Source organism: Hylaeus volcanicus, chromosome 3 (assembly GCF_026283585.1).
Source record: "Hylaeus volcanicus isolate JK05 chromosome 3, UHH_iyHylVolc1.0_haploid, whole genome shotgun sequence".
NCBI classification, from domain to species: Eukaryota; Metazoa; Arthropoda; class Insecta; order Hymenoptera; family Colletidae; genus Hylaeus; species Hylaeus volcanicus.
In genome coordinates, this window is record NC_071978.1 from 29,849,003 (window position 1) to 29,869,072 (window position 20,070).

At 48.9% G+C, this 20,070-nt stretch overlaps 1 protein-coding gene across 1 annotated transcript in view; it reads right to left on the bottom strand.

Annotated features, from left to right (window-relative positions):
• Nucleotides 1-16,258, bottom strand: part of LOC128874231 (titin) — a 23,637-nt gene extending 7,379 nt beyond the window's left edge. The window contains 6 exon segments of the mRNA XM_054118743.1: nt 1-1,348; nt 1,461-1,663; nt 1,760-2,199; nt 5,911-6,294; nt 6,367-6,641; nt 11,794-16,258. The exon segment at nt 1-1,348 is cut by the window's left edge and continues 3 nt beyond it. Coding sequence (XP_053974718.1) covers nt 1-1,348; nt 1,461-1,663; nt 1,760-2,199; nt 5,911-6,294; nt 6,367-6,641; nt 11,794-15,648 — 6,505 coding nt within the window. The 5' untranslated portion in view covers nt 15,649-16,258.
• Between the last annotated feature and the right edge of the window lie 3,812 nt (nt 16,259-20,070).

Below are 20,070 nucleotides of genomic sequence, written 5' to 3' on the forward strand. Positions count from 1 at the left end.
CTTTAGGTCGTCCTTCGAAAGGACCCTCGGGTCGAAGATTGTCGTCGTGTTTGATAGGAGTTCTACGCTCGGCGGGACTGAAAGGTTTTCGTTCTCTGTCAGGAAAATCGCCTTCGGGGAACAGATTGTCCGGATGACGAACGATCGGTGCCCGTTCACCTGGGCCATAAGACGCGGGGATCGGCCTGTCGAATTCACCCTCGGGATACAAATTATCCGGGTGTCTAATGGGTGTACGTTTCTCACCAGGAGTGTACTTGTCCCTGGGACGATCCTCGAATTCTCCTTCAGGACGAAGATTGTCCTGGGGCCTTCTAACTTCAGGACGTTCAGCAGTTTTCGGGGTAAAATCATCTTTCGGACGACCCTCGAACGGACCTTCCGGTTTTAGGTTGTCTTGAGGTCTCTTTACTTCCGGACGCTCTGCTTTCCGAGGGGTATAGTCGTCTTTAGGGCGACCTTCGAAGGGTCCTTCCGGGCGCAAGTTGTCCTCCGGCCGTTTAACGTCTGCGCGTTCACCTTTGGTTGGTTTGTAATCATCTTTAGGACGTCCCTCGAAGGGTCCTTCGGGTCTCAAGTTATCCCGAGGCTTCTTCACTTCTGGCCGCTCTGCTCTTTTTGGCGAGTAATCGTCTTTAGGTCTTCCTTCGAACGGACCTTCCGGTTTCAAGTTATCCTCTGGTCGTTTAACGTCGGCCCTCTCTCCTCTGGTTGGCATGTAATCGTCCTTGGGACGTCCTTCGAACGGCCCTTCCGGTCTCAAATTATCTTGCGGCCTTTTTACTTCCGGACGTTCTGCTGTTTTCGGTGTGAAATCGTCTTTGGGTCGACCCTCGAAGGATCCTTCCGGCCTCAAGTTATCTTCTGGTCGCTTGACGTCCGCTCTCTCTCCTCTGGTCGGCATATAATCGTCTTTAGGGCGTCCTTCGAACGGCCCTTCCGGTCTCAGATTATCCTCTGGGCGCCTAACATCGGCACGCTCTCCCCTGGTTGGTTTGTAATCGTCCTTCGGTTTTCCCTCAAAGGGTCCTTCCGGTCGTAAATTATCTTTAGGCTTTTGCGGTTCCGGCCTCCTTGTAATCGCCGGCACGACGTAATCGTCTTTGGCGTGCGGCACGCCTTCGAACGATCCCTCGAGCTTCAAATTGTCGTCCCGTCTGACCACGGCCGTGGTTCTATAATCGGTCTGATCAAAGGTTCGATATTGTTCCTGCGTGGTCGTGGTGTTCTCCGTGATATCGATCTTGCTGTAAAATCGATCGTCCTCGTCCGTGTACGTGAGTCGACGTCGTGGTTCACGTTCGATCGTATCGTAACTGTGGAAATCCTCCTTGAGACGAGAGGTACCCTGCAGCAGATTTTTCGCTCGATAAGCGGTCGACTCGAGATAAGAGGAATTGGAACATCTCGAGAATGCAAGGACGCGTTAAAGATACATCTTTCCCGCGGCAGGTACTCACCGTGAATTCACCCTCTCCCACCGTGAGGTTGTCCGTTCGTTTGATGATGTCGGCTCGATGGATGGTACGGTGGTCGATGTACTCGGATCTCATGGTGGTCGAGTCGATGAACTCACCCTCGACCTTCGTGTAGGTGTTACGACGTACCGGGGTTGGCCGTGCGCCGGGTGTACCGGTGAACACCAGCTCCGTGGTTGTTGTACCTGCGCGTTAAACGAAGTTACGGTAACGCGTGTGTATAAAGGGACAAGAATCAGGATTTAGCTAGATACATTTTCTTCAGTTTTAATTAAACTCACCGTCGAATTCTCCTTCCGGTCTAAGATTGTCCTGCGGTCTTTTGACGGGTGTGCGATCTCCATATTTCGGAGCCTCCTCTCGCGGTCTCCCGATGAATTCTCCTTCCGGCTTCAAGTTATCCTGTGGCTTTCTGATCGGAGCCCTCTCGCCCCACGTCGGTGCCTCCTCCCTCGGTCTGCCGATGAATTCACCCTCTGGTCGGAGATGATCCTGCGGTTTCCTCACCGGTGCCCTCTCGCCTCGCGTCGCCACGTAATCCGTTCGCCTCTCCCCGATGAAGTCGCCCTCCATTCGCAGATGATCCTCATGGTGGCGTATCGTCTGCCTGTCGACGTGTTTCGCGTCGTACTCCTCTCGGTACGACGTGACCGAGTGTATCGGTTCGTCTCGAGACAGCTCCAAATGATCGTCTGGCAAGGTGTGAGGGCAGTGATGCCGTCTGTAAGAAAACAGGTGTTTACAGCTTCTGTAGCTTCATTTTTCTTTTTTTTTTTTTTTCTTATATTTATTACGGGATTTAAAATATCTACTAAGACTTCGACGTCGATACAACTACCGTTCGCGAATATTCATGCATGTCGTCCATGGTACATAACCGCCGTCGGTTCATTGATAGACTGCAAGTACATCAGTCGCAGACGTCACTGCGGTCACGCACGTGATCATTGCCGTGCTAGCGCGACAGTTGCATGTTCGTTAGATTTCGTGCACGGCACACGTTAGACAAGCCTAATTGAAACAGACTCCCCACCGGTAACTACTATCCCGGATCAACCATTCGCCGAAAAATATAAATTTCAACGTCGTTCTCAGGTTACGCAATTTTACTTTCCTTCGCAACAGCTCGGTGCAACCGAGAAATCCGAAGATTATGGAAATGCGCGCCTCGATATGTATTCGTAACACATGATATCGTTATTTCCGTCGCTGACATCTGCCGCTAATCGTTCGATATGTACAGAGTACGCGACAAAATGAAAGTAAACATCGATCGTTCGCATAAAAACACCGATGTACAGGGTGCGATAACTCGATGAGTAACGACTTTAGCGAACTTTCGCACGCAAAAGTCTTATTTTAATTATAACAAGGCCGCGATCGTGGATGGCCGCGTTTATCCCGATAACGATGTTTTTAGACAGCTTTTGGACTTTATCGACTTCGCCGAACAATGCCGCGTATAGTATTCGTGGTTTCGGTTCATCGTAATTGGCAATTAACGGAGCGAGGAAACGTCCATGGGCTGTTGTACGTCCACGAGTTGATATCGCAATTTCCATGTCAATTAGGGAGACCGGTGTCAAAAATCTACGCGTAGCTGGGTCGACACCCATAGAAGTCTGGCAAATAATTCCTTTCTTCTTTAACTTCTAGTAGAAATGGACCGCCGTGGACGAACACTCGGAACGTTACTTTTCGTAATGGATAGCGCCGTGAAGCTACGTATTCTTCAAACGAAAGCAAAAATTAGTTTTCGACTACTAAAGTAAACCTGAAAATAAGCTCGCGTTTCTGGAACGCAATCCTGCAACAACCCCTTGAAACATTAGAGCAAAGGACCTCGGTAAACTTTGTTAGGACGTTAAAACAGGTATAAGCGGATTCGTCCAACGGAGACCGTAACCAGTCCCATTCGCATCGAAATCCGTGGGGGCCATTTGGAAATTGGATGTCGATCAAAGGGAGGCTTCGCAAGAGACGTCGTCGTAACTCGCGGCACGTACGCATCGATGCATTCAAATGCGTCGCCGGTGGATCGATGTAAAAGGCGAAACAGAAAACTACATACGAGCCGTAACACGCCAAATTTCGATGCAGAACCACGGTTTGTATAGAACGATCTGTTATTCGGGGTTCTAAGGAGCATCTGGTTGCCGCGCAACTCCATTCAACGGGATCGAGACGCGGACTGCCTCTCGTCGATGCCGCCATTCGAACATGTTTGTCCCTCTCCTAATTAGTTTCGCCAGCGATCGAGACTTTAACGAATTATGCTTGACCGAGTAATTACCAACGCGCGGCTTCCTATTCGGTTCAGTTTCGCCGTCGTAGTATCACACTTTAATTAGATTAAACAAAAGTAGCGAAAATTGTAGGAGAATCGCGAAACGCTTCTAATCTTTTATTATCGACTAGCTGCGCTCTGTATCAACCAGACGCTTCGATCGATATTTCTGATTTTTTATTTACAAATATCGAGATTTCTTGAGACTGCTGTACCGTTTGGGAGTATTGCTCGAAACATAAAAATATGTACATCGTTCACTTTCTATATCTGGATGCTCTCGAATCCCATTACGGGCTGCCGACCAGGCTGAATCGGACATGCCGGAACAACCCTTGCGGGCCACAAACGCGCAATCAATTCTCCACGATCTCTCGATCGCGTTCGTTTGCGAGACAGGGTTCGATTTGGGTCGAGCGTTTCAATCTAACAAGAACTGGAATTATATTTATCGACGCGACTTAGCACGAGTCGAGGGTATTCTATTGCAATCGCGATATTTAAGCATTTTAATACTTCCCTTATCTTAACGTAATCGTGCGTATCCTTTTCAAGAGCACAACCGTAAATAACCATTAACCGAATCGCGTCATCGTCCTGACCCAAATCGAAGTCCTTGCGCCGATCGAAATATCTGTCCAGAGAAATCGCTTTCGACTCGGTTGCCGTGGCGCATTGCGAATCACCTTCGAGAAATTCCAAAGAAGGAAACGCGAGATTCGCTTCTCGACGTCCTTGATTTTAGGACCAAACAATGGCTTCTCCTTCGCGTGTCGCGTCGAGACGGGAGTCGTCGTTGGATCACCTTAAATTTGAATCGCGATCACCTTGCCTCCGTCGTTCCGATAAGGAAGAAGAACGAGCAACGGATCGCTATTGGTCAGGAACAACTTCCCGTACAAGGGCTTGGTCTCGTGTCCCACTTTTCAGCGCCGCGCGTGCTCGTACTCCTACCTCCCTTCGTATGCATACAGGTCCATGCAGAGTTAGGTAGATATTTCTAATAGTAAACACCGAATAGTCTGTTTTACTTTAATCGCTGAAGCCGAGTCTTTCCGGACCGTATTGTTCGACCGAGCCAATATTTGCGCTAGTCTCCGTGTGCTACGAGGATAAAATGTGTACATCCACTGGTCATCTAAAATGCGTATGGGCATGAGATAAAAAATTCTGCTGCAACGAAACGCGACGTTGTCTCTGCAAAGCAAACGAAAAATTTCGTGTACTTGCTCTCTTCCATTCGGTATTCGTTTCTTTAGTCGCAAAGTGCCTATACAAATAATCGTCTCGCAGGATGTAGGAGTGTAGATCCAACAGGTAGACCGCTGTTATCGAGAGAACGAGGCGAACGATGTAAGCGAGAGTGTTTACATAATAATCGGTCACAGCGAGCATAAGATATCAAGGATTATTTGTAAACAAGAGAACGGAACTAGTCGACCAGTTTAAACGAAAAACTCTCTAGAAAGTATAGACGTTCTCCGCGACAACAAGACTAATTCCGTCGAATCACTTTTGATTCACACTTCACGAGACAAATGTAAAATTTCACGGGAGCCATTTACGACGTGCAAGCGAATGACGCCTCCACTCGTTGGAGCCGTCTGCGGAAGACGTACCTATTTATATGACTCCAGCGCAGAATGCGTTAATAGGCTTAATACACAAAGTCTGGAAGCTCGTAGGAGGTTAACCGATGCCATCTTTCTCTGGGAAAATCTTAGCGGTCGAATAAACTGTTCGGCCCTCCAAGCTAATTAAACCCGTCGCTTGTTAAGAGCCCTTCCTACGACTTCCTTCTTCGTTCTACTAACGAAAAACGTGTACGCACGAAAAGAACGATAAAAAAGGTTCGTTTAAAATATGTACAATTTTACTGCCGGAGAAAAGGAACTACGAACGTTACAGAGTATCCTGTACATCGATTACGATATCGGATCGGATTGTAACGCTCGGACATTTAAAAAAAAAATGCTAACGCACGCATGATCACGATGCGATGATGAAATCTCTCCGTAAAGCAACGTGTGGCGTGGCACAGACACTGCGATTGGAGTCGTCGCGGCCGCGATCGATAGAGCAAACGATTATAACTTCCTTTTAATCTGAAATTCGTAATTAATTCATTCGCAACTCGTTACTTACCCGCAAGTGCAGAGTTCGCAGATGCACTGCTCCTTCAAAGGTATCTTGGACAGGATGTCGGGTATATTTCCAGGCTGGACGTAGTCCCCGTCGAGGGAGTCCGGCGTTTGGTCGCCCCTCTTCGGCGTCTCGTCCAATTTCTTCGGTTTTTCCTCGGGGCGACTCGGTTTCCCGGCGGCTGGCCTGTACTCAGGCTTTTCGGGAACCTTTGGTTTTCCGTCGCGACGACTCGGTTTTTCGGAGGACGGAGTCGCCTCCTCGGGTCGCGGTGCCCTTCCAGGTCTCTCCTCGGGCCGACTCGGTTTTCCCGCCGCGGGTAACGGTTTCGCGGTCGAGACATAATCGCGCGGCTTTTCGGGCGATTGTGCCCTGGCACCGGTTGGTCTGCGAAAATTAAACGCATCGATCGGAAATGCTACTTCTTACGAGACGTCGCGCGAAGTACCTGTGCGTTACCTTTTCGGCTCCTCAGGACTGTGGTCGCGACGAGGAGGACGGCTTGGTTTCCCAGCAGCTGGAATCGGTTTCGGTCGATCGTCCTCCCTGAGTCCAGGGATTCCTCGCGGGTAACCTGGCCGATCCGGCGAGCTTCTCCGCGGTGAATCCGTCGGAGACCTTGAAACCGTGCTGGTGAATTTGTCGAATCGGGTATCATCGACGACATCCCGCGCTACCATACTAGACACCTGCTCTGTGTCGATGAATTCGGTCGTTGATTTAGTGACATCTCTCTGCGAACATACCGCAAAAATATGATGATAATAATGATAGTTTATTTACGGGCAATATGCCCTTCTGTCCGTTCCGATTGCAACAAGTTTCAACAAATACGCGCAGATTCATTTAAAATGATATACAAATTGCAATCGCGCTGGCAAGATGACAGTACACAGGATATTGTCATACATAGTTGCGGACGAATTAGTTGTGATGAATTAGATTATCGTTTATCATTGGCATAGTGTAGTTTTAACCTCGCTTTAATCCAAGCAGGATCGAATAAGAAAAATTGAGAGTCCGACGTTAATTTAACTAATATCGAGACTTTCCAATCCTCCCAGACTTCGTTAGACGTATTCCCCGTTGCCTTTACTCCGAACGGTACACGTTTCCGTTAAGCAAATGGTCTCGACGATGCTATTGCGCTTTGTCAATGAATGCAGCCCTTCGTCGCGCACCTCTGACGCGAAGGCAATTACGGAAGATTCTGTTAATCGAACTGGTTATCACCTTGCTAATTACAAGAGCTTTCACGGCAGGTTCAAAGCACCGTGCTGTTCGTCGGACGGATCGCAACGCTTGAAAGCGTTACCGTATTCTCTGTATTCCACGCATAATCAATTTTTTCTACTCGATGCGAAGGACGAGAAAATTAAAGGAAAATCCCCGATTCGTTCTTACAAAATTCGCGTCGAATACAAATAATATGGCAGCCGAATGTAAGAATGTCGCAATCACGCTTGACGAAGCGATTGCGCGAAGCATTGAAATCGCGTAAAAATGAACCGCAAACACCGGAGGAAACCCCACTATCGGCACACTCGGATCAGCATTCGAAACGTTATTACGTCGCGTTTACATCACCGCCCCTTTTAGCGACGAACATAGAACTCGACTAGTAGTTCGCAAGAGGCCAATTAATTCGCGCTTGTACAGAAAATCGTTTCGTTGTGCACGGGTAAAGTTACAGCAGCACGGGCTTCTTCGATGTTTGATACCATTAAAACCAATGTTTCGATCGAGACTCTTTTCAAAATCGGCTCGTTTATTTGTCATATAATTAACAATCGATTTTAGACGTAGACGCGCATAACGAACGCCGCTGTAACCCCAGGTTAAAAAGCATCGGCGGTGCTTAGCTAGACGGAATGCAGGTAATACGAGATGGTCGCAGATGCCGTTTATGCACACGCCTGCATCGTATCGCATAACCCGCGCCACTTTTGCCCGGCTGTACGTGCTCCCCGAGGATTCTGTTTCCTCGCTGAGCGAGACCCTTCGAATCTATCCTTGCGGACCGACGATCTGCTCTCGAGAATGTTCGAATTCCATGGAGATTGAAGTTTCGAGTGTTCGCGCGTGATTTCTGAAAAAATTCCATTCGCAACGGACAAACAAAGATAATCTTTGTCCGTCGTTTAATTATGCCGCCACTCGCCAGACGCGCAAAGCAGATGATCGTTGATCGCTCTAAAACAGTTCCACGTATAGCCGTTTTCGGTTCGTTAACATCGATCATTGTACTCCGCGAGCACGTTCGTTCCCCGGTTAAACGGCGTAATTCGATAACAAGGCTGGCGACGTTTGCTAACGTTGTTAAAGGGAACCTCCGTAACGTCTTCCGATGACGGAACCCCATGTAAACGGAAAACGGTAGAACGTTCGGCATTTCACGGGGAATTTCGCGTCGAGAACGGGAACATTAAATAATGAATCCAATAATCTTTCGTTAGCGTACCAAAGAACAATTACGCGCCTTTCGACGAGGACCCGTTGCAAAAGGGAATCGTTTTATCCTGTATTTAATTAAAACGCGCACGGCTCGTTGAGAGGTAGGAGAATACTCCCCTTAATGTGAAGCAATATGGAAGGTTTGCCCTGTATAAAGCTGCGAAATTTGTTCAACTGTTTCGTGCTATCGACCTCGACGAACAACGTTACATGAACAATTTCGTTGCGCGGTCGTTCGATGGATCCAAAGTTCCTTGTACCCGCGATTGATCGCGTCAAAGTGAAATATACGTAGAATTAAGCGAAGCGTTCTTATTAAACACGATCGTGGAATCCAATTTCGATTGTCTCGTTTCACTGGATCAGAGAAGAGAATAAAAGGCGCGGCGAGTCGATGAATTTCGCCCCCGCAGTACCTGTTGAATTCTCCCACCTCGATGGGGAATGGAATTTATATTCACTGGAATGTGTACTTCCAGAGGAGAACGCTTTTTGAAATTCATTGGAACGCACGTTATGCAAACGTTTTAGTACATGAAGCGTATAGGTCTTGTTAAAATACTGTACGAATTCCAAGTATTTACGTATAATCGATCCGTCTGCGAACGATGAAACGAATCGTCGTCTACGCTGGAAACAATGATGAATCGCGAGTTATCGTGTTTATAAACAAAACATACGGAGTCGACGACAAGAAGATGTATAACTCTCTAGCGCTAACTCTGTTCCTTTTTTGTTCCAGGTGAGTCGCGGGCGAAACAACAGAGACGAACTCACAACCTACTTCCAAAAGAATACCTCATTGGAGGTCTTCCGACCATGCATTTTTTCGACGCGTGAGGTGAGTATAAACAATCATTTTTATCACTGCATCGAATACACGGCTTTGTGAAAAAAATTCGCAAAAGTCCGAAAAAGGTCCCCTCTCCATGAAATAATGCGCCAGTGATAACAACAGACCTGAATGCACTTTTGTCATTGCGAGGAAGGTCGACGATAAACGCTACACCGAAGTAAAATTTCAGATAAACAAAATCATTTCGCACGATTAGGCTCTGACGTAACTCCGGCGTATCTCCGCGTTCACGTGCACGTATGCGCGGAAACAGGTTACCCAAAATCCAATCGTTCGTAAAATTTGTAAAAATTAATCGAGAAACGAAGCAATTGTTTAAGAACGATTGGGCAGAAGAGGTGGGCATAGGTAAGCGCAGCAGACCGATAGAGTGACCTGTGCACCTTGTTTACGTACAATGATGTCGGCTGCCATAAATTCCGCAGCTGGTTGGTCGGTATGCGCTGTCGTACGCAGGCATTATCAACCGGAGGAAGGTTACGCGATTCAGCACACAGGCGTGTGCTCTTGGAAGTCCGCACGCGAAGGAAACGGAGTCGTACACACGGTGACATCATTCGCGAGTTTGGGTATCGATCATTCTTCTCGAGGCCGATCGGTCAGGTTCAAACAGAAACGATAAAGCGCGTCGCGGATAATCGCGAGTACCCGGTAATCGGGGTTAAGCATGACAAATCGGAGATCACGACATGAAATCGAATTGATTCCGGATCGAGCGGCTGACTAACAGCCGATGACGTCACTTTCGAATTCGAAGAGCACGACGAATGATAACTGAAGAAAAAGAAAACGTCAGTTTTTAACCCTTAAATGCCCTAAGTTTCAAAGTCGATACCGGATTTTTAAATCGAATTTTTAAATCGTACACTTGTTTTTAATATTTGCCTGTATGTATGTTGCATAATGTTCTTTTGAACGAAAGTTAAAAAAAAATGAACGTCAGCTGTCGAAATTGTTCAAATAATAAAAATATATCGATATCTTTTTAAATTTAATTTGTAAGATCAGGGTTCTGAGGGTTAAATCGAATACGTATCGAACGGATTGGGACGAAAAAAAAGAGAGCTTTTAAAATCTGTGAACCCGTTTGCGACACGAAATATCGCATAGCTCGGTGACAGGTGCCGGTGTTGCAGACGTCACGAATGCAGAAAAAGTGGCGCAATCCGAGGCGAGCGAACCGGGTCAAAGGTCGAGATCGCGTTTGAACGCGAAGCGTAGAAAATTGATCGCTGAGATTGATGCCCGTGACACATGAAACTCAGTCGATGTAGTTTTAAACGAAGCAGGCGAAATCGAGATGAGATCACTACCGAACTTGGCCATGTTGAACTCGAATTATTATCGCTTTATTTAACGAGTGATTAGAGGTGATTGTAGGTGATCTCAGTTGCGTGCGCACTACACACGCCGCCGGGAGTTCCGGCATCTCGTATTAGCTACTCGACGGAACAGATACTCGCGCCAATTTCATCGCGTCGCTTATTATGCCCATCTACGGCGGGATCTCGGTCGAGCTAATAACTATTTACACCGGCTCGAGCTCGAAATCCTCGGTTTGTAAACACGATTCGCCTCAGGGACTGCGTCATCCCAGGAGGAAAATAGTTACGCGACCAGGCTCGATAATCTCTCGCTAAACGTTAGCGGTCATCGTCGGGGTCGTGGACGAAAAATAATTACGGTGGCGCGTCATTGAGAATGGTTGATACTTCGGTCGAGCGAGTACGCGTCGAAATTCATTCATCGAGCGTAAACTTGAAACGAATGAACACGAAGAACGGTACAATATCAAAGTAACGAAGAGAACAGAGCAAAGAAGAGTAAGAAGGTGTACGGCGATAATAATGAACTGTTTATCGACCTTACACCACTAATTTCTGTCGTGTTCTCCATATTTCTCTCCTTCGACCTAACTACGTCAGCTTTATTTTTAACCGAATAACGCGCGAGAACCTACGACCTTCGCCTGATTTGGAAGTGAAAGTACAGGCCGAGCCTCTTCCGCGAAGTGCGTAACTCGACTCGGTGTTTGTTTTGTTTCCTCTGAAGCGTAGAAATCGTTTTCATTCAATTAAGGCATGCGTCACGGTGTGTCGTTTAATTATTCGAAGAAATTAAGCGTTGACTCTGTTTCGATGAAATGTACGCGAGCATCGTTATTTATTCGTCATAAGACGAGGCATTTCTCTTGTCGCGTTGTAAAATTACAAAATTTGAACACGTATTCTACGATATGTTCGACGGTACGTGTACGAATTTACAATTTTACGACACGTCTTGCAAGGAGCAACCAACGAAGGTTATTCATCCACTTATTGAATTATCCGTGTTCCACGTTTGATTAATTACTTCTTCTATTAGTCTTCTTAGACTGAAATTTACTTGTTGCGATTATGTTATTTTCTGGCGCGATAAGCGAGGCCAGCTTTCGCGTAGAAACTTGATTCAATAAAAGAACAGAGGACCGTTGTTGAGTTGGTACGCGATAATCTTTCGAGGAACAACGTCACCCACTGTACATCTTTTACCGCGCCACGAATAAGGATATTAAGTAATGACTCGTCGTTACTCACCACGTCTTTACGCGTATCCGTCGTGAATTCGCTGATGACACGTTCCTCGACCACGTCGCGAACGTCCTGCACCGAGGTGAAGCTGGACGATTGATCGATCACGTAAGAAGATTGCTGGACCACTTCGATATCCGTGCTATCTTTGACTTCTCGTAGATCCGCGACATCGTGCGTGACGATCGAAATCTGCGTGGTATCGTCTTTGGGGACGAGGGACGAGGGTTTATCGTCTTTCGATTTCTCTTTCGGTCCCTTTTCCCGATCTTCCGGTTTCGTCTGATCAGCCGGCTTCTTTCTCTGATCTTGTGGTTTTTCGTACACGAAGGAACCGTCCCACGTGGAAGCGCCCGGCTTCGTTGGTCTCGTCGTCTTATCAACGGGACTCTTTTCGGGACTCTTGGGACGTCTCTCGGGAGATATCCTTCCATCCTCGAGGCGTCCTCGAGGTCCGTTCGCAGGCTCGTCGGGACGTCTTTTGTCGTCGACCTCGCAAACGAGGGTCGTAGAAACTTTCGACGAATCTAGAACCTCGGAATCGGAAACTAACGCGCGCTCCAGAACGGTGGAAGTGACGAATTCCGAAGTCTGAACATCTCTCGAGGCGTCCGAAAGGGTAATCGATTTTTCGGTGAAGTAAGTTGCATTCTTGTCTTCCGGAATGTTTCCAGCATCCGTTGGCGGAATCTGAGTCGGAGCTTGTTTATCAACGGAATGACGCGCGACGTCTATCGGTGTCCTCTTATCGCTCGGCTTCTCGGCAGGTTTTTCGTACACGAACGATCCGTCCCACGTCGAGGCGCCGGGCTTCGAAGGTCGAACGGATCTGTCAGTCTTATCGGGACTCTTGGAACGTTTCTCGGGCGTTTTCGGAGCTCCGGGTTGCGATCGGGGACCTTTGCGCTCCGACGGTTCTTTCTCGGGACTCTTCGAACGTTTAGGAGTTTCGTCGATCGTGATCTTCTTCGGCGTGGACGTTGGAACGCCGTTGCGGAAAATAACCGTCTCCATAGAGCTCGTGGAGTAGTCCAGATTCGAGGAATCGGAGTAACTTTCGTGGGTAGTCGACTGCTCCATGACGACGGTGTTGCCGTAGACTTCCGAAGTGTTGGAGACATCTCGGTGGTCGATGTCGCGAATATCCAACGTGGTATCGGTAACGTGTCTCCTCGATTTCGGTACGGGACTCTCGGGCTGCGATTTGTCCGTCGGTCTCTCGCCGATAGACTCCCTGCTGGCCGGTCTTCTCGTTTCCGAAGGCTTTTCCGTGACAAAGGTTCCATCCCACGTGGATGATCCAGGCTTAACGATCCTGATATCCCTACCTTTAGGTGTTTTCTCGGGACTCCCGGGTCTGCTCGACGGACCATCCTGTCGTACGGGTTGTATGTCAAAGACCACCGTCTCGTGTATAGAGGAGAGACTAGAATCTTTGACGTCGGTGAAACTCTGTTGACTGGACGAGTGTTCGACGATGTAGGACGTGGACGAGATTTCGGTCTCGTTTAACGAATTGTCTTCCGTGACGTCGCGGATAACCACGGAGTCGCTCGCTCCTCGCGTGTCTGGCTTACGACGACGCTCCGGAACCTGGGGTTTCTCGTAAGTGAAGCTACCGTCCCAAGTAGATTGACCAGGTTTGTAACTTCTAGTTGTCGTGTCCGCCTTGGTTACCTTTTCCGGAGTTCCCGTTCGCCGAGGAGAGCCACTTTCTCCGGTGTCTTCCTCGAGAATCGTCTCGGAGATGGAAGTCACCTTCTCGACGTTCCTCTTCTTCTCGATATTTTGCACCTTCTCGTCGCTGAAGGTTGCGTATTCCACGACGTAGGAGGTCGAGACGGACTCGGACATACTCGAAGCGTTGTGCTCTTCCGTGACGTCTTGAACGTCTACGGAATAGTGTCGTTTCTCGTTCGTCTTAATCGAAGACGACGTCTTGTGATCATTTTGCGGCTTTTCGTAAGTGAACTGTCCGGACCACGTGGAATCTCCGGGTCTGGTAACGCTTCGAGTCGGCGACGTCCCGTCTTTCATCGGTTTCCCGTCGATGTAATTCTCTTCCGTGACGTCTTGAACGTCTTCGGAATAGTGTCGTTTCTCGTTCGTCTTAATCGAAGACGACGTGTTGTGATCATCTTGCGGCTTTTCGTAAACAAACTGGCCGTTCCATGTGGAATCCCCGGGTCTGGTAGCCCTTCGAGACGGCGACGTCCCGTCTTTGATCGGTTTCCCATCGATGTAAATCTCTTCCGTGACGTCCCTGCGTTCCTCGGCTAGAAATCTCGACGAGTCCGTGGCACCGTGTACCGTGTGAACCACGTTCGACGATTTCTTTTCGTAAGTTCCATCGGAACTCTTCTCTCCATAATCCGAGCGTTGCGTCGATTCTACGACGTTATCGCCGCCAAAGTGCTGGAAGACGGATGCGTCGGAAACGTTTCTTCTTCTGGACTCTAGATGCTTCTCCGTTACGAAAGTACCATCCCACGTGGAATCTCCCGGTCTCGCGTTTCTGAGCGCTCCCTTCGAATGCACTTCCGTCGTAACTCGTTTCTGTGCATCCGCGAAATCGGTCGTGTCCCCGATGGTCTCCTCTCGAGAGTCGCGGATCATCGATGCAACGTTGCTGCGATCGAAGCTCTCGCGGCTGGTCGAGGAAATCCGAGCGTCGTCGACAACTTTGCTATCGCGAATCACCGACGTCGTGGACGACACGCGCTGATCGTTGATCGAGGTCTGTTCGGAGACTTGAACGCTCGACTCGTAGCCCTGTTTCCCGGTGGTAACTTTGGAAACCAGACGATCTACTTTCGCCTTGTCGCGACTGTCCCGATCTCCGCGAGACGTCTCGAGGTTTCTCGCGGAGTTTCTGTCCTTAGCCGATGGCGAACTTTCGCTAATAAACGTACCATCCCACGTAGACTGGCCAGGCTTGCCGCACCGGGTGACAATTTCACTGACTTTTACATTGCTCTTCGAAGTGCTTTCACCGGCGTCGACGACGGCGGAGGAGCCGCGAAGGATCTTGTCGCTGGCTGTTCTGACGTCATCCGTGAGTTTACCTCGGCCTAGGTCCGAGGGTACGACCGTGGTCTCGTTGTCGACGTTGCGACTCTGCGAGGACGTCACCAGTCCGTTGTCGTCGATTTTCTCCCCTGTTTCACGGATTTTCGTTGTACTCGAAACCGTTTGGCCGTCCTTAGTGCACGCCTCGTAAGTCACCTTGCTCGCCACGTTGCTTTCGGTGGACTTCGACAAAGTTTGCACTGATGGCTTTTGTTCCCCGGTCGCGGTTCCGTTAATAATTCTCGTTTTCGACAAATCGTTGCTGTAGCCTTCCATAGACGACGACGTCTCAACCATCGTCGTCGAGGAGACTGATTTTTGAATGGTTTCGGCGCGAGATTCGCTACGGCTTTGCATCTCCGTTGATCTCTTACCGGCTTCCAAGATGTCCCCGCGAACGACGTCTGTTACGTTTTGCGAGCCATCCGATACGGTTCTACCCTGTTTAAGGGATTGCGTCTGTTCCTGCGCTATAAAGTCTTGGGAGCTTTTCCCTGTTCTGCAAGTAGACGTTGTCTGTCCGACGATCTGTGGGACTGTCTCGATGACCTTGACGATGTTACCCTTGGAATCCATGATAACTTCGCGACTGCCACTGGTAACCTCGACGACGCTGCTCGTGGACTCGCTCTCTATCACCTGCCTCGCCTCTTCGACGACGCTCGTCGACGATACCACTTCCACCGTCTCTACGGTCGTCATGTCTGACGAACTCGAGCTCGTGGCTATCTCCTTCGTAATTCCCTTCTTGGTTTTTCCTTTCGTTTCACTGGGCTTCTTGCGTATAGTCATTTTGACGCGGTTCGATCGCGTTCACTGCTTCGCGCCGAGCTTTCATACGAATCCAACACGCGTAGCGATACCGAACACGCGCGAACGTCGCGCACGCGAACAAAATATGTGCAAACGAACGAAAGATAAGAAACAAAAACTGCGAAACGTTTACTCGCCGCGAACAACACGCGTTTCGTAAAGGTCGCGACGATCTCCCGGATCGGTGCGAGAGGCTTCGCCGTGCCCGGCGTTGTTTGTAAACTCGTTTCTTCTCGTCCCCGAAGACGCCGTTGGCTGCGTGCGCGTAACCGCGATTCGCTTCTCGCTCTCTCTCTCTCTTGTCTCTATTCGACGCGTTCGTCTCGGTGCGGAACGACAGTGGTCGTGTGTAACGCGACGATGGGAGAAGCTTCGTTGAACCGATGTTCTCGGTTCGGTACCGCGAGTCGATGTGGCATCGACGATCGCTCGCTGGCCCTAGTGACCACACGGTGTTGCGTTGCTCTCCGTCGCTACCATTGCCACGACGTACGCGAGGCACGACTCTTTTGCCTGGAGAACGCCGATCCGGCCTCCCTACTTTTCTCTCGCGTGTCGCACGGCGTGGGATGTTACCGCGTACTCGCGTCCATGTGCACGTACACGATATCCTTCTGCTCGATTCTCATTGTATACCGTTCGTGTGGGTAGACCAAGTAGAGACACCACTCTTCCTCGCTACTCTTTTTCTCGCGAAGATCTCCTCCGATCGTCCTCGTTCTCTTTTGCCCGTACACGCTGTTCGCGCCGATCCTGATCCTCTTTCCGTACGAATTACAACCAGCGAGGACTACTCGAGTCCGTTTTCGCTTTGGAAATTCTAGCTTCGATTCCATCTAGCTCTAACTTTCGCGAACTTTGCTCGCGTCTGTACAGCTATCGCTGTAATACCGTTCTTCGTCCGATCGGTTAGGTGCTTGTTTTTCATCGAACGCTAACCGCGGCGACACGAGATGCAGCAATTAATTCGCGTCTCGACGAGAGGCTTTCCGTGATCTCGCGTCATTCGATACACAGGCGCCAAGGATACACACACCGACGGTAATCGCGAATTCACGCACGAGACGACGTCGTCGTGTAACCTTGCTCCGGGTGACAACTTCGGTTTCTATCTTTTTTCGCGGTAAGCAGACAGGTCACGGGTCGCGCTCCCGTTTGATTTCTTTACGTATCTTTGTAAACGGAAAAAACGCGTCGGTATACGTAGGAATGTACGGGATGGGAAATACGCGTTCCAGGATAGAGTTAAGATAGGTCGAGATTCGTCGAAATAGCGCTTTGTTTCGCTCTACGGAGAACAAGCTCTTTAAATGCGAGCTTCTATTTTTGCGCGTCGCTTACCATCCGTAAAAACGCGTACGTGCAGTTTTCTCTTTCACTCGTCGATTACGCGAAACACGTAAGAGGAGAAAATTCTCTTTCTTTCGCGGTTCTACGGGAACGCGCGTATTTGCTCGCTATTCTTCTCCTTTCGCGGCGAAAGACGTTAACGGGTAGCGACGGGTTCGAGCGCGTCGCGAGTAGGCTCGATATCCGATAAACTCCATTCGATCGATCGGTGAATCAAACTTTTGGAAAACAGTGGGAGCAGAGAAAGACCTTCCAATATTACAAAGGAAAAGGAACAACATTCCGCTTCATATTTTCATTCTTTTTCGTTGCCCGTTTAGCCGTGACACGGTGTTTTCTTGTTTTGCCGAAAAAGATCGAGCTAGCGAGTTCGAGTAGGAAACGAACGCATCGAAGAGAAGAGACGCCAGGAGGGAACACCTTCACGGAAACCGGTCCCTCGTGATGTCTGGATGTAAACCGGGCGATGACGTAGACCGCAGAGGCCGCGACGACCGGCATAACACGATGTTTTAAAACGACCATCTGACCGCGAAAAACCTGCGGTTTTCATCGTTCCTATTACTTAATGTTGGGCTTCCTTAGACTCCCCGGGCACAGAATTCCGTGACCTCTACCGTACCATTAAACGAGTATGTGTTGTAGCCGTTTCGCGAGAACAGGATTAACCGTTTGACCTACGATTTACCGTAGGATCGTGAATGTCACAATCAAGTATAAAATTCCTTGTTGTTGTACGTTAAGGGGTTAAAAGAATTCGATGACTTTTGCGAGTAGGTGTACTCAAAAATAGCTGTACAACTTTTCGTGGTTAAAAAGTCACCCGTCGTTCCCCTCGAGGTGTCGGAGCGACGAGCGCGCGCCGATGGTCGTTATTTTCACGTGCACAGTCGTGGATATAGTGGCTGATTGCACCGCCGGCAGTGCCGCTAACGAGCCAGAAGACACGAACGAATTATCGTTGGATTGCCTCGTACAACCGTGGATTTATCGCACGGAATCGGTGTCTCGAAAGAGACTTATCGCCGACGTCGACGAGTACGCTTCCGGGAACCCCGAAATCTTCCGAATACATAAGTTCTGGACATAGACCACCCATCAACACCCCCCGTAATTTCGCTTCTAACGTCTATCGAAACTATCTCGGTTGTTGCGTAACATCGTTACGTAACGATGATTTGTGGCTGTCGGATCGGCGACGTTTAACATCGTCGATGAGCTTTCGTATAGTGCGACATCATTGCCGGATTTGTCGTTACCGAGGATTACACGAAACGAGCAGGGATCCGTTCGACCTTGATACTTTGGAAAAATAAATCGATGACGCAACAGGAAATGCGACGCGCGACACGAGAAACGTTCACGGAATCGGCATTCGTTCGCGAGATTCGACTAGATTCGATCTTTAAAAGATGGCCGATGATTGCGATCTTTTTGAAATCTTTTGGAACTTTTGGTCATCGAACGCCGCGTATGGAAGCATTGCTTCGCGATGATCCGTCGACCACTCTCGCTACCAAAAAATCGAGGACAAAGAAATGCGCGCGATCGATGTCGATTTTGGTTAAGGAGCGAAAGTACCACGCCCGTCTACGCGGATTTCCCATAAAAAGTGTCGTCGGGTCATAGCGTGGGTAGGAAGCCTGCAGGCGCTGCTACGCGAGACCAACTTCGATGCTCCGTATTTGGTGAATGCGTCGAAGTCCGTAGGCGAACCAGCAAACCGGTCGACCGCGTCATCCGGGGACCAACCGCACAGACAACCAGACCCCGCTACCTTCGTACGGAAACTCGACGAAATAAATGTTACGTATCCTAGCCGTGTGCATCATTCTCCTGGTTTGCGCGAGGTAAACGTTCGTGGAACTACCATCGAACTCCATGAGTCATTTCTCTGAAAAATTAGCCATGAGCCACTTCGTAGCTTTTCGACGGCCGCGAACTGCAGCCGAACGAAATGGATCCTTGCGCGAACTTTCCATTCGCGGACGTTGATCCATAGGTAACGTAGGAAGAATTAAAGGTCGGTCTTCGAAGGATTTGAGAGTCGTATCGGGTCGGACATCTTACTCAGCCTTCGTAAGGTCTGTGACTAAGCAAAAGTTACTCGCAGCATTCTGCTTACCGCCGATACCACATTCTCGTTGATCCGACACCGATCTTTCTTTCTCCCTGCGATGGCGATACGCGTAACCAAGAAACGAGTACCATTTACGAACGGTCGAGTTGCCACTAGACCAGAATTCGTCCCACGCCTTTGCAAACGATTTACCTCTACGAAAACTACGGTGCTATCAATTGGGAAAGTTGGGAAAACATTGTGTATCCCCTTGGCGTTCCTCGCGAAGGCCGCGATCGAATTCCAATGCGGCGCGACGCGATGCCTCGATCGGGCTCGATCTCGGAACGCGAGAACTTTTGCAACGTTACGTGCAGCGGATCGAAATCGATCGTTTTCTCACGGGCGTACGTCGATATTTATGGTTAACAGGGTTAAGTATATTTGAAGAAAAAGTCAGTGCGCCTCACGTAAATCAGGCTATCCTTTTCCGCGCTCCGCTCTCCCCGGGGAGAATCGAAAGTCGGTCCCGGCTGGCCTCCCTTTATAATGGATCGTGCCATAATGAAGCACGGTACGGCACGTTCTCTTATTAATTAACGTTAAAAGGGAAACTTTTGTAATTCCGCTTTAAAGACCAGCCACTCTTCTCTGACCTCCACGCAGACGCGGTCGTTCCTATCGACGCTCGGGATCTCGACATATCGGAGTCCCGAAAAATGACTCGCGAATAATCGAGTCAGTTGTCAAAATTGTTCAAATAATAAATACATTGATATTTTTTTTTTTAATTCAATTTGGAAAATCAGGCTTCTAAGGGTCAAGTAGTCGAACCACGATTTCTAAAACGCCCATCATCGTTCCTAAAAATATTCTGTTTTATTTTTCTTCGATTGTAAGATGAATTCTTACTCGAAGAATAAACGGTGTTTACGTTTCGTGGAATCGAACGCGCTCTTTCGCGAAACTATCTTTATTCCCGATAATGTACA